The sequence below is a fragment of the Engraulis encrasicolus genome, chromosome 19, assembly GCF_034702125.1.
Source record: "Engraulis encrasicolus isolate BLACKSEA-1 chromosome 19, IST_EnEncr_1.0, whole genome shotgun sequence".
Lineage (NCBI taxonomy): Eukaryota > Metazoa > Chordata > Actinopteri > Clupeiformes > Engraulidae > Engraulis > Engraulis encrasicolus.
In genome coordinates this window covers 3,807,516-3,820,573 of record NC_085875.1, presented here as the reverse complement: position 1 = coordinate 3,820,573, position 13,058 = coordinate 3,807,516, and the positions used below count along the sequence as shown (strand labels likewise).

Here is a 13,058-nt window from a genome sequence, read left to right as displayed (position 1 = left end):
CAATGATACCATGTGTGTAGGGGTGGGGTTTTGGGAACGTTCTATTTCTTTGCAAGGAAAATGGTGTCCATTAAAAATAGGCCGCTTTTGGTTAAAGGGAAAGTAAATGCATAATACTTTAAAGTGGGCAATTATTGTCTTAAAACATCATCTTTATATGTTATTTCAATCTCTTCAGAGTACAATTAAACCATTTCTAAATTAATGTAACATTATTTAATTCCCATATTTAGGCGTTAAAGAAATGTCCTCTAAAATGGACATTGGTAGTGACATCTTCCATTTTGTTAGTATTTTTCCAGTCAGAAAGTCAGTATCAGAATCAGAAGGAGAGACACTTTACAGCACATTATTGATAAATAATCCTAGATGTGATGTTTGAGGAAGATGCTGAAGATTCAGAGACCTCTTAGGATTCATTTCAAGCAGGAAAAGTAGAATCAGAACAAGCAGAACGTTTCCTATTGATGCATTTGTCGCCCCATGTGGAGCATGACTCTGATGTGTGTCTGAACTTTGCAGGACAATATTTCAACCAAAAATTAAATTGAGACTAAATTAATCCTATAGACATGAACACATGTTTGTTCCAGAGATAATAACCCATATTTCACACATCAGAACTATAAAATTAGTCAACTGAAAGTTCTCAGTTGAGGGACCACATGTCATTCAAGCTTCAACTGCAAGTCCAGTTGCTTAAAACAAAATTGCTTTGACTTGAGATGACCTGCATGAATGATAATGGTCACAGACACATCCAGTTTCCACCTCAAACCAATAAAACACTTAACTCATAAATGCTGAAATTTACTAGGCCTAATAATAAGTCTTCTATACACATCTATGGTCAGGAGGATAACGTGAAACTCAATTACCCAGAATGCTGCACGTGAGCTCTCTACCCGGGTGATTCTGGAAAACAAACATGGCGGCAACTCGCTTTACTACCTTAATAATGTGTTAATCCGACGCTAGATTTCTTAACTGATGAAAATCGAAGGCAGAAATCAACATTGTAGTGTCTAAATATGAGGTCGATTGGTCTATTTGTGGCGTACATCACGATCGGCTGAGTTGTTGGCCTCACGTTTGTCAGTTAGCCTGTGGCTAGGCTACTTTTCGCCAACGTTAGCATCCGGTTTAGTAGGCTATAGAAAGGCTATGCTTGCACGCATTCGCTCCGTAGTCTGCCGCCTTGTGGCCACAGGAAGGAACAATTTAAAGAAAGCGTTTCAGACGGACAACAATTGAATGAAAGCGTTTCAGACGGACGGAAATTTAATGGAAGCGTTTCAGACGGACGGACGGACAGACAGACCCTGTTATAGAGATGCTGGACGCATCTAAAAATGGTTTGATTATCTGGAAAGGTTAAGTGTGACAAAGGAGCAAAAAAGTAAGAAATCAGAAAGGAGGCAAATTATTTCGAACAGCACTGTATTTTACAGCAGTCTTACATTTACAAAACACTGAAATAACATTCTCGTAGTAGTAATTTCCATGACATCTGCAGTTAACCATTTCATTCATAGTCATTTTTACTAAATACATAAACATGCTTTTGAATCCTCTGGTGTTTCTTAAGATGGGCCGGTTGACCAAAACTTTCCACATTGAGAGCACTCAAATGGGCTTTTCTCTTGAATGCATCCTTTATGAATTTTTAGGCTCATCTTGTGGTGAAAGCTTTTTACACACTCACAATAATAACGTGGATTTTCACCAGAAAGAACCCTCTGATGTGATGTAAGAGGGCCCAGTCGACTAAAACATTTTCAACAGTCAAAGCACTGAAATGGCTTTCCCCCTGAATGGATCACCAAGTGTTCTTTGAGATCATGTATTCGAATGAAACTCTTTCCTCAGTCAGAGCACTCAAATTCCGGTTCATGTGAATGGGTGACCTGGTGTTTCTTGAGACATTCCTTTCTGATAAATCTATTTTCACAGTAAAAGCACTGGAATGGTTTTTCATCTGAATGAATCATCTGGTGAACCTTGAGGATAAAACTCTTTCCACAATCAGAACACTGAAATGTTTTTTCTCCTGAATGAATCTTCTCATGTTTCCTGAGATAGTCCTTTCTGCTAAATCTCTTTCCACAGTAAAGGCACCGAAAGGGTTTTTCACTTGAGTGTATCATTTGGTGTGCCTTGAGGTTGCCCAGTCGATTAAAACTTTTCCCACAGTCACAGCACTGAAATGGTTTTTCTCCTGAGTGGATCATCTGGTGTTTCTTGAGGTTGGACATTTTATTATATCTCTTTCCACAGTCACAGCACTGAAATGGTTTTTCCCCTGAGTGGATCATCTGGTGTCTCTTGAGGTCTTCCGTTCGGCTAAAATTCTTTCCACAGTCAGAACACTGAAATGGTTTTTCCCCTGAGTGTGTCCTCTGGTGTTTCTTGAGAGCTCCGATCTTAGGAGAGCTCTTTTCACAATGGGGGTACTGAAAGCTGTGCATCTGTTGATCATCTCTTCGTACTGTGTATCTGTTTTCATCCGTGTGTTGTCTTCCATTAGACTGGATCCTGTCAACATCACCTACAACAAAAAAAATACATTTTAAAGGGACACTGTGTGAGATTTTTAGTTGTTTATTTCCAGAATTCATGTTGCCCATTCACTAATGTTACCTTTTTCATGAATACTTACCACCACCATCAAATTCTGAGTATTCATTATGACTGGAAAAATGGCACTTTTCATACATGAAAAGGGGGATCTTCTCCATGGTCCGCCATTTTGAATTTCCAAAAATAGCCATTTTTAGCAGCAAAAATGACTCTACTTGGACCATACTAGAAAATATTTGTTTATTACTGTGTAAACTTTCAGGTTAATATCAAATTTGGCAATAGGCAGCCCAGTTGTTCACCATTTCCTGCACAGTGTCCCTTTAAGATAATATGGCAAGATACAGTTGAGGACGATATTATTAGCCCCCCTCCTGAAATTAGACATATCTCTTCATTGATCATTGAGAATGATCATTATTTATAAATGTGTGTTATTCTGGAAACAAATACACCATGGAGATAGTATCCAATAAGTTAAATTTGGACTTTTCCATTTTCACAATGAGTTTAAACAAAAAAAGTCTAAAAATGGCAAGGACAAAATTATTAGCCCCCTTATCATTAATAGTCAATACAGTGCCATTTATGAACAAAAATTGACACCAGGCACTTTGATTAGTTGTTAACTATGTTGGCACATGTCCTACCAGGGATTTTGGGCCATTTTTTTCATCGCAAATAGTTAAGCTGGTCCAAATTGCATGGATGTTGAGGATGGACATTCATTTTCAGCACTCTTCAAACACTATCTAAAGGATTGAGGTCTGAACCACTCCATGACCATGGTTTTAGTATCCTTGAAGAACATTTGAACTATTTTGGATGCAAGAGTTGGGTTATTATCTTATTGAAAGATCCAGTGAAGATCTTAGCTCCCTCTATGAGCATATTTTTGCAAGGTCACTTTCCACATTCTATCATAATTTTCAGTTTTTATGGTGCCATACACCCAAACAAGGTTTCCTGTGGCTGAGGCTGCCACAGAATGATGCATCCACCACCATTTTTAATTGTGGAAAGCATCTTATAACGATTCAAGGACTATCCCTTTCTTCACCTGACAGAAGCAGAATTCATGCATCCATGCAGGTGCAATTGAATATCATCAGATGAAAGCAGAGACATTCAAAACTCATTTTTGACTTTCAAATGTTCACAGGCAAAGCTCAATAACACTCTGATATGCACTGCCTTTAGTAAAGGGGTTCTTCTATGATGATGGCCCCAAAGCCCAATATGATGACAAGCCCTAACAACTGTCTTTCTTTGGGGGGAAAAAACCTCCAGGTGAAGCCAGGTCAATAACAATCATCTAGGCAGGTGTCCAATGCTTCTTTGGTCTAATGAGGCTAAGCAGTTTCCACAGTTACACATAGTGGTGGGGCATTAAGTTTAGTCTGTTATTCAGCCTCAGACACAGGGAGTCTGGGTCTGAATATGGATTGCTGGGTCTTCCAACAACATTGTAACCCAAAGCATGCATTTAGATTAGTTCAGAGGTTCTTGAAGGACACTAAAACCAAGATATTGGAATCACCCGCTCATAGTCCAGTCCTCAATCCCACTGAGAGTCTGTGGTTAATGTCTATGCTCAGCATCCATGCAATTTGGACCAGCTAGAACACTTTGCAGTGAAGACATGGGCCAAAATCCCTAGTGGGGCATGTGCCAACCTAGGAAGCAACTTATCAGAGCCTGTTGTCAGCTTTGGTTCATAAATGGCGCCATATTGACTTTTAATGATCAGGGGGCTAATAATTTTGTCCTTGTCATTTTTGCGCTTTTTTGTTTAAACTCATCGTAACAATAGAAAAATCCAAATTCAATTCATTGAACATTATCTCCACCAGTGTATTTGTTTCCAGAATAACAGAAACGGTTAATAATGGTCATTCTTACAGAGAAATCAAGAGAAATGTCTAATTTCAGGAGGGGGGCTAATAATATCGTCCTCAACTGTATTTTACAAAATTACTTAAACACAACACCATATGTAAGTTTATTGCCGTTCACCATACAGTGTATACTCTTTTTTTAGTTTATGAAGTCCAAATATGTCGACTCACAATAAATGCTTTATTTAGAGCATGGAAGAAAAAGGTAGCTGACTGAGCAAATGCATGAACTAGATATTCTTACCTGATCAAATCCACAAAATCTTGAACCTGCTCTAGTACACACATTTGGAATGGAGAGAAACACATAAAGCCTTTGCAAATAAACAATCAAACTCTACAAATGGCCAGCCTAATCTCTCAGAATTCCATGGAATGGACACGGATCTTTGGTACACGAAATCTCTGTCGGTTTCACAGATTTCGCCAAAATTCCGTCCCCGTGGTCACAGACGTGTTTTCTGTGATGGACTCACGGAAGTGCTTTCTAAATTCCCACAGCACTATATAAAGTCTATCATTAGAAAATAGATACCAAATTCTATTGTAGCGTTCTATAGTTCTATTGTAGCACGCAAATGCCTCACATTTAGACAGGGGAAATAAAACGTTGACTTACATTTTGCATTTGATCCACCATTCCTGTGCTGTCCAACATCATCTTCTTCCTTTAGTTCTTCCTTGATATCATTGGTGCTTACAAAATCTTGACCAGAAGTAGTAGGTAACTCATCCACTTCTGTTTTGATGTGTTGTTGCAATTCAGGCTTCACATCCACACTTTGACTGGCAAAGATATGGGAGTATAAGAACTCATCAAACTCCTCTTCTTTTATCTCATTTTTCACAGCTTTAGCAGGTTTGGATGTCATTTTAGTTCTGTTTTGGTTAAGCAAGACCTTGCAGACCACAGTCCTTTTTAAGGTCAATTGTATATCTAATTTAAGTCACAGCAATGTACGATTGTAGTGATCAGGCCAACACAGTATTTCTCAACACTAGTTTCACTGCTCCAACCCGCTAGACATGGCCAAACAGACCCCATTCTGAGAATACTAGCCAAGCAAAGCATTATGGGAATGCACCATTATGGGAATGGACACCATTTACACCTCTGATGGTGCTCAGGTTACTGCCACAGCCATCGGGGGGTTGGGTGGAGGTGTGTAGGTTGGCACAGTCATCGGGGTTGGGGGCGTGGGGGGTCTTAGTCATTTGTAGAGAGTTACTTGTGCACTGCACAATCCCTGGTGCTGAACAAAAATAGTCTATGTCTTAGTCATACAATGGATATGTGACAGAACACAACAGGGTCTACTTCACTGAAATATAGAATTTTACTGAGTAATTCAAGAAAGATTTCTTCTAGAGATTCACCAATGACTTTTAAGGACCATTGGAATGTAAAGTACTCACGCAAAGGCTCATGGGAACTAGTCCCCTGTGTGTGAACAGCATTCACACATCTGATGATGCTCAGTTCGTTTTCTTCTACAGACAGAGAATCTGAGGAAGGACAGTGACTGACAGTGACTGACTCTATTATGACTAACACAATAGTCTCCCCACCAACCTGGTGGGTCAGGAGTCAAACTGGCAACTTTTGGGCTACAAGTGTGACACAAATTTGATGACTGTATGGTTCTACTGACCAATCAGAGTAATTTCTGATGAGACAAGTCATCCCAGCTGGCCAGTAAACTTACTTAAGTTTACTGACAAAGCAAAACCGTTAGCCATGTGTCCCCCAAAATACATTTAATTAAAGAATGTTGCATGATATAAGGGTACAAAGCTTTTCGTATTTGACACCCTGTCATAAGGCTAGGGAATTGCGTCGCATCTGCCCATCACTAAGTAAACGCGTCTTGAATCAAAGGTCAGCAGATTCATCACAAATAGCAAACAGAGCTGTCACTAATGTCAGAGAAGCATTCAAATGTATGAATGGCTGTGGCTTGGTGCACTGTGAGTGGACTGGGTTTATGATTAAATATAGAAGAGTGAACACAATTAATACAGTTTTTCCATTACAACATGTATTCATAGGCCTAGCTTACTGCATTAATAGCCTGCTATTTTTTTAAAAGGATTGAGTTATTTTAATAATAATAATAACAATAATATAATAACAATAATACAATATAATATAATATAATATAATATAATATAATATAATATAATATAATATAATATAATATAATATAATATAATATAATGTAATGTAATACAATACAATACAATACAATATAATATAATATAATAATATGGGCCTAATTATTTGTATATACAATATGTGTGGGCATGGGCAATATTAAATGGGCCCCAGACCACTCTGCACTGACAAAAATGGGCCTCAACATCAAAAAGGTTAAGGTTAAATCCGTGACCTACAGCACTTTCTGCTCATGTTCTCATTGGCATGTAGTGTTACATCTCACCATTCATTATGCTTGTGTGCACCATACGAATAGCATGGTTTGCGTCATGAACTGTTGTTGCATGATGTTGCACCCGGGCAGTACCGGCACGTTATTGCATACAGTACATTCAGTTTTATGCATGTTGTTGGGATCTAGCATTTTTGAATTGCAATCGTTAATGCAACCTTTATTCAATTATCTGTATCATTATTGCATTGCAATCTTTTGCAATCTTTGCAATCATGTTTTCATTATATCTCCGAAACGCGAAGCGTCAGGATTATTGTGGTTTTGTATGCGCCGCCACCACGTTATGACTTGGTAACTTTTGAACAGATGGTTGGATTTTTCTCTGATGTGGTGTGTTAATGCTCTAGGGTAGGTTCATTAACTGCTTAGATGATGGAGGCCAACACTCTCAAGATGGCTAAAATTAAGATGGCTGAATTCAAGATGGCAGAATTTTAGTTTGGGCCATAACTTCTGACCGGGTGGATGGATTTGTCCCAGATTCGGTGTGTTGATGGTCTCGTGTAGGTTCATGAACTGATAAAATTTTGGAGGCCAACACTTTCAAGATGGCTGAATTCAAGATGGCAGAAATTTTGTTTGGCCCATAACATTAGACTGGGTGGATGGATTTGGCCCAATTTTTGTAGCTGTGTTTTCAAATAGCTGTTTGTTTTAAAGCCTAAGCACGGCACTGACCTATGTATACGTAAATATTAAATCTATTTCTTATATAATTTGTATTTAATATGTACGCTTATAAATAGGTGGACGGGAGTGGTAGGAATGATATCGGACTGGAAGCATCGCGTTTCGGGGATACACCTTTAGCGGTCGGAGGCAACTGCACATGCCTACCTGTAGTTTCTAAAGAAATTAACAACTCCAGTTGATGAGATGTTGTTCTGTGTTCCTTTCTTATCTCTTCGATCCACCATTTTAGTGGGACACTCTTGGAAATGTTCACCACTGCACCATGCTTTCTCCATTTGCGGATAATGGCTCTCTTTGCGGTTCTCAGATGTCCCATTGATTTAGAAATGGCTTCATGACCCATTTTGCAGATACAGAGAGAGAACAATTACTTTTATTATAATCTGTTCCTGAATGTTGATGCATAGCAGCATGATGACATGGGTGAGCTATTGCCTAGTATACATCGTCAAACGGGTTCTATTAAAATCATCCCTTGATAATAAAGTCTGGTAGAAGTCAGATCTGGGTAGCTGTGAAAAATAACTCAGGTGTTCACAAAAATATGGTTAATTGCAGTTACAGTATCTCGTCATTTAACAAGGGGGGTAATTACTTTTTCACACTGACTCAAACAGGTTTGGATGCCTTTTTTTCTCTTAACACATTAAATAATGACAGAAAACATTGCATTTCATGTTTGCTTGGGTTATCCTTGTCTAATATTAAACATTGTTTGATTATCTGGAAAGGTTAAAATGATACTGTCCCATTTTTGGAAATAAGCTCATAATACACCTCCCCTTGAGTTAAATGATTGAGCTTTAACGTTCTCCTGTACTTTCAACCCTTTGCCGCTAGCTGGTCTCATAGGACTCAATGTTAACTGCTAGCATGGAGGTAAAATTTGCACTGCCATACTCAGAGAACGGTTGGAAGTACAGGAGAAAGGTGAAACTCAATTATTTAACTCAAGGGGAGGTGTAATATGAGCTTATTTCCAAAAATGGGACAGTATCACTTTAAGTGTGACAAAGGAGCAAAAAAGTAAAAAATCAGAAAGGAGGCAAATTATTTTGAACAGCACTGTATTTTGCAGCAGTCTTACATTTACGAAACACGGAAATAACATTCCCGTAGTAGTAATTTTCATAACATCTGCAGTTAACCATTTCATTCATTGTCATTTTTACTAAATACATCACCGTGCTTTTGAATCCTCTGGTGTTTCTTAAGATGGGCTGTGTGACTAAAACTTTCCACATTGAGAGCACTCAAATGGGCTTTTCTCTTGAATGCATCCTTTATGATTATTTAGGCTCATCTTGTGGTGAAAGGTTTTTACACACTCACAATAATAAAGTGGATTTTCACCTGAAAGAACCCTCTGATGTGATGTAAGAGAGCCCAGTCGACTAAAGCATTTTCCACAGTCAGAGCACTGAAATGGCTTTCCCCCTGAATGGACCACCAAGTGTTCTTTGAGATCATGCATTCGAATGAAACTCTTTCCTCAGTCAGAGCACTCAAATTCCGGTTCATGTGAATGGGTGACCTGGTGTTTCTTGAGACTTTCCTTTCTGATAAATCTCTTTTCACAGTAAAAGCACTGGAATGGTTTTTCATCTGAATGAATCATCTGATGAACCTTGAGGTTGCCCATGCGACTAAAACTCTTTCCACAATCAGAACAATGAAATGTTTTTTCTCCTGAATGAACCATCTGGTGTTGCTTGAGAAGAGACATTCTGCTAAAACTCTTTCCACAATCAGAACACTGAAATGTTTTTTCTCCTGAATGAAGCTTCTCATGTTTCCCGAGATAATCCTTTCTGCTAAATCTCTTTCCACAGTAAAAGCACCGAAAGGGTTTTTCACTTGAGTGTATCATTTGGTGTGCCTTGAGGTTGCCCAGTCGATTAAAACTTTTCCCACAGTCACAGCACTGAAATGGTTTTTCTCCTGAGTGGATCATCTGGTGTTTCTTGAGGTTGAACATTTGATTATATCTCTTTCCACAGTCACAGCACTGAAATGGTTTTTCCCCTGAGTGGATCATCTGGTGTCTCTTGAGGTCTTCCGTTCGGCTAAAATTCTTCCCACAGTCAGAACACTGAAATGGTTTTTCCACTGAGTGTGTCCTCTGGTGTTTCCTGAGAGCTGTGATCTTAGGAAAGCTCTTTTCACAATGGGGGCACTGAAAGCTGTGCATTTGTTGATCATCTCTTCGTACTGTGTATCTATTTTCACCGGTGTGTTGTCTTCCATTAGACTGGATCCTGTCAACATCACCTACAACATAAAAAATACATTTTAAGATAATATGGCAAGATATTTTACAAAATTACTTAAACACAACACCATATGTAAGTTTATTGCCGTTCACCATACAGTGTATACTCTTTTTTTAGTTTATGAAGTCCGAATATGTCGACTTACAATAAATGCTTTATTTAGAGCATGGAGGAAAAAGGTAGGTGACTGAGCAAATGCATGAACTAGATATTCTTACCTGATCAAATCCACAAAATCTTGAACCTGCTCTAGTACACACATTTGGAATGGATAGAAACACATAAAGCCTTTGCAAATAAACAATCAAACTCTACAAATAGCCAGCCTAATCTCTCAGAATTCCATGGAATGGACACAGATCTTTGGTACACGAAATCTCTGTCGGTTTCACAGATTTCGCCAAAATTCCGTCCCTGTGGTCACAGACGTGTTTTCTATGATGGACTCACGGAAGTGCTTTCTAAATTCCCACAGCACTATGTGTCTATCATTAGAAAATAGATACCAAATTCTATTGTAGCGTTCTATCGTTCTATTGTAGCACGCAAATGCCTCACATTTAGACAGGGGAAATAAAACGGTGATATATTGTTGACTTACATTTTGCATTTGATCCACCATTCCTGTGTTGTCCAACATCATCTTCTTCCTTTAGTTCTTCCTTGATATCATTGGTGCTTACAAAATCTTGACCAGAAGTAGTAGGTAACTCATCCACTTCTGTTTTGATGTGTTGTTGCAATTCAGGCTTCACATCCACACTTTGACTGGCAAATATATGGGAGTATAAGAAATCATCAAACTCCTCTTCTTTTATCTCATTTTTCACAGCTTTAGCAGGTTTGGATGTCATTTTAGTTCTGTTCTGGTTAAGCAAGACCTTGCAGACACAGTCCCTTTTAAGGTCAATTGTATATCTAATTTAAGTCACAGCAATGTACGATTGTAGTGATCAGGCCAACACAGTATTTCTCAACACTAGTTTCACTGCTCCAACCTGCTAGACATGGTCTAATAGACCCCATTCTGAGAATACTAGCCAAGCAAAGCATTATGGGAATGCACCATTATGGGAATGGACACCATTTACACCTCTGATGGTGCTCAGGTTACTGCCACAGCCATCGGGGGGTTGGGTGGAGGTGTGTAGGTTGGCACAGTCATCGGGGTGGGGGGCGTGGCCAGTAAATTTGTGTGTGGATGTAAGAGTGGTGGGTCCAATTTAATTAGAGATGGAACTCTTTAGGCGACTGCATAGGCGTAGTTTATTTTGCGGCTATATCTATTAAAAATGAATGTGTTGTGCGTCGGATTTGGTAAAAAAAAAATGCCCTGGTGTTTCGGTGCTTGATAGTTCGGATGTCTTCTCTGCGGTGTGTGTGTGTCCGGCGTGTGTATCATGTTGGAGTGTGTCCTGCGAGGCATGGTGTCTTCTATAGCGCGTGTGTGTGTGTGTGTGTGTGTGCGGCGTGTGTACCATGTTGGAGTGTGTCCGGCGAGGCATGGAGTCGCTGGTGTAGAGATAGAGGAATTTGTTGATCTGCGATGAGGCCAGGCGGTCTCGGATCTCCACTTCCTGGACCACTAGTAGTTGCCGTGACGATGCTCTTTCAGGCCCCGCCCACTCTGGAGGTGGAGGAAACACCTCATGCTGGACACGCACCTACACACACACACGCACACGTGCACACACACACACGGACACGGACACACACACAGACACACACACACACACACACACACACACACACACACACGAACACACACACACGCACACGGACACACAGACACAGATACACACACACACATGCGCACACGCACGCACACGCACACACAGAGGCATTAGTAAGAGTACACAGTCTCACTCTCGGTTCCTTTTGAAGCAAATTTCAGATACGAATTTTGAGATATGCTACCTGTTGATCATTTTTCTCACGTTTGCTGTTGTGGAAAGTAGGCTGGGCCTACGCTGACTTCCTTTACTCTGTTCAACTTGCGAACTGTTTCTGTTAAACCTGCTAATGTGATACGGGACATGAAGTGAAATTGTTGCAGCTCTGCGCTTGAACACTGAAAGGCAACGCTTTTTTACAGATAGCCTAGCTGTTTTTAAACAACCAAAAAGCTTGGATGCCACAAGATGTTTCTACTAGGGGTGGGCAAACATGAAAAAAATCCTCGATTAATCATGATTAATCGCATAGCGTGCGAAACCCAAAAATGAATTCAAAAGCCACTTCAAAAGCACAATTTCATTTGAAAATTACCCCGTAATTATCACAGCCGACCACAGAAACAATTGGAATATTTCCTCTTTTTTTGACAGACCATCTACGTTGACATTTTCTAAGATGAAGTAGACCAATCATAATACAAATAAATCATAAATTAAATAAAAAATAAATTAAATAAAAAATATTTAATAAATTAATAAAATAAAACAATAAATAGTCTAATAATTTGCATATGTACTGTGTAGGTAACCTATGTAGGCCATGTAGGCCCATCTTTCACCATGGAAATGTAGGCTATTTGTCAACCTATCAGTCTAAATTATTGAGTAGGCTATATGCCTATCCAATGTAGGCCTACTAATGAAACAAATGATTGCATCCAATTGCATCAATCCACTAGGCTATTTAAGATTGAACTGAAACTGAAATATTAGAAACTCAAATTAGGATAGCCTACAACTCTACAGTGCCTACAAGAAGGAAAAAAAAACTTGTCAAGAATAAACAGGCAGGCAGGCGTGTGTCTGTGAGACATTTCCCGCCTTCTCTCACTGTCAAAGACTCCCTCCTTATTCCCCTCCTTATTCTCATCTGTCGGCCGCTATTGGTGTTTCAGCGACTAGAAACTAATCAACCGGCTGTTGGCACTGGCAGCAATTACATCTTTTAAAACAATAACGTTGATATGACTAACACTATCTTAAACGCTGATGTTGATGCAGCCTAGCCTACTATGCACGCGCATCGCCATGTAGAAACCAAAACATTGCATGAGGAATGTAGTATCTCGCGGTCTGCTTTTTGAACAGGGCTTTAGTTATCAGTTATGCACACTGTAAGTGCGCGTGGCGTTGTTGACAGCTGATAGACGTCTATATAGACTAGCTGATAGACTAACCATGCAAGCTGCAAAGGCGAGCCACATG

The 13,058-nt window shown here is 39.4% G+C and overlaps 3 protein-coding genes across 5 annotated transcripts in view; all 3 read right to left on the bottom strand.

The window, feature by feature from the left end:
• LOC134434836 (autophagy-related protein 2 homolog B-like) overlaps window positions 1-13,058 on the bottom strand; it is a 71,347-nt gene that overhangs the window by 19,790 nt on the left and 38,499 nt on the right. For all 3 annotated transcript variants that reach the window (XM_063183461.1, XM_063183460.1, XM_063183459.1), the window contains one exon: window positions 11,376-11,561. In XM_063183461.1, coding sequence (XP_063039531.1) covers window positions 11,376-11,561 — 186 coding nt within the window. The remainder of the gene's footprint in view (window positions 1-11,375; window positions 11,562-13,058) is intronic.
• Window positions 1,379-5,659, bottom strand: LOC134469956 (gastrula zinc finger protein XlCGF7.1-like). The gene is made up of 2 exons (XM_063223979.1): window positions 5,098-5,659; window positions 1,379-2,548 (listed from the first exon to the last, which is right to left on the bottom strand). The coding sequence occupies exons 1-2, from the start codon at window positions 5,348-5,350 to the stop codon at window positions 1,866-1,868; spliced, it is 936 nt and encodes a 311-aa protein (XP_063080049.1). The 5' UTR covers window positions 5,351-5,659; the 3' UTR covers window positions 1,379-1,865.
• Window positions 8,620-11,029, bottom strand: LOC134434837 (gastrula zinc finger protein xLCGF3.1-like). Its single transcript, XM_063183462.1, has 2 exons — window positions 10,499-11,029; window positions 8,620-9,895 (listed from the first exon to the last, which is right to left on the bottom strand). Exons 1-2 carry the CDS (start codon window positions 10,749-10,751, stop codon window positions 9,117-9,119), a joined length of 1,032 nt encoding a protein of 343 aa, XP_063039532.1. The 5' UTR covers window positions 10,752-11,029; the 3' UTR covers window positions 8,620-9,116.

What these genes read in the sequence shown, in the direction of transcription:
- LOC134469956 (XM_063223979.1), bottom strand. Translation starts at nt 5,350, where the DNA reads ATGACATCCAAACCTGCTAAAGCTGTGAAAAATGAGATAAAAGAAGAG. An exon ending in TGGTGGATCAAATGCAAAAT is followed by an intron (nt 2,549 to 5,097) that starts GTAAGTCAACGT and finishes TTTTTGTTGTAG; the next exon opens with GTGATGTTGACAGGATCCAG.
- LOC134434837 (XM_063183462.1), bottom strand. Translation starts at nt 10,751, where the DNA reads ATGACATCCAAACCTGCTAAAGCTGTGAAAAATGAGATAAAAGAAGAG. An exon ending in TGGTGGATCAAATGCAAAAT is followed by an intron (nt 9,896 to 10,498) that starts GTAAGTCAACAA and finishes TTTATGTTGTAG; the next exon opens with GTGATGTTGACAGGATCCAG.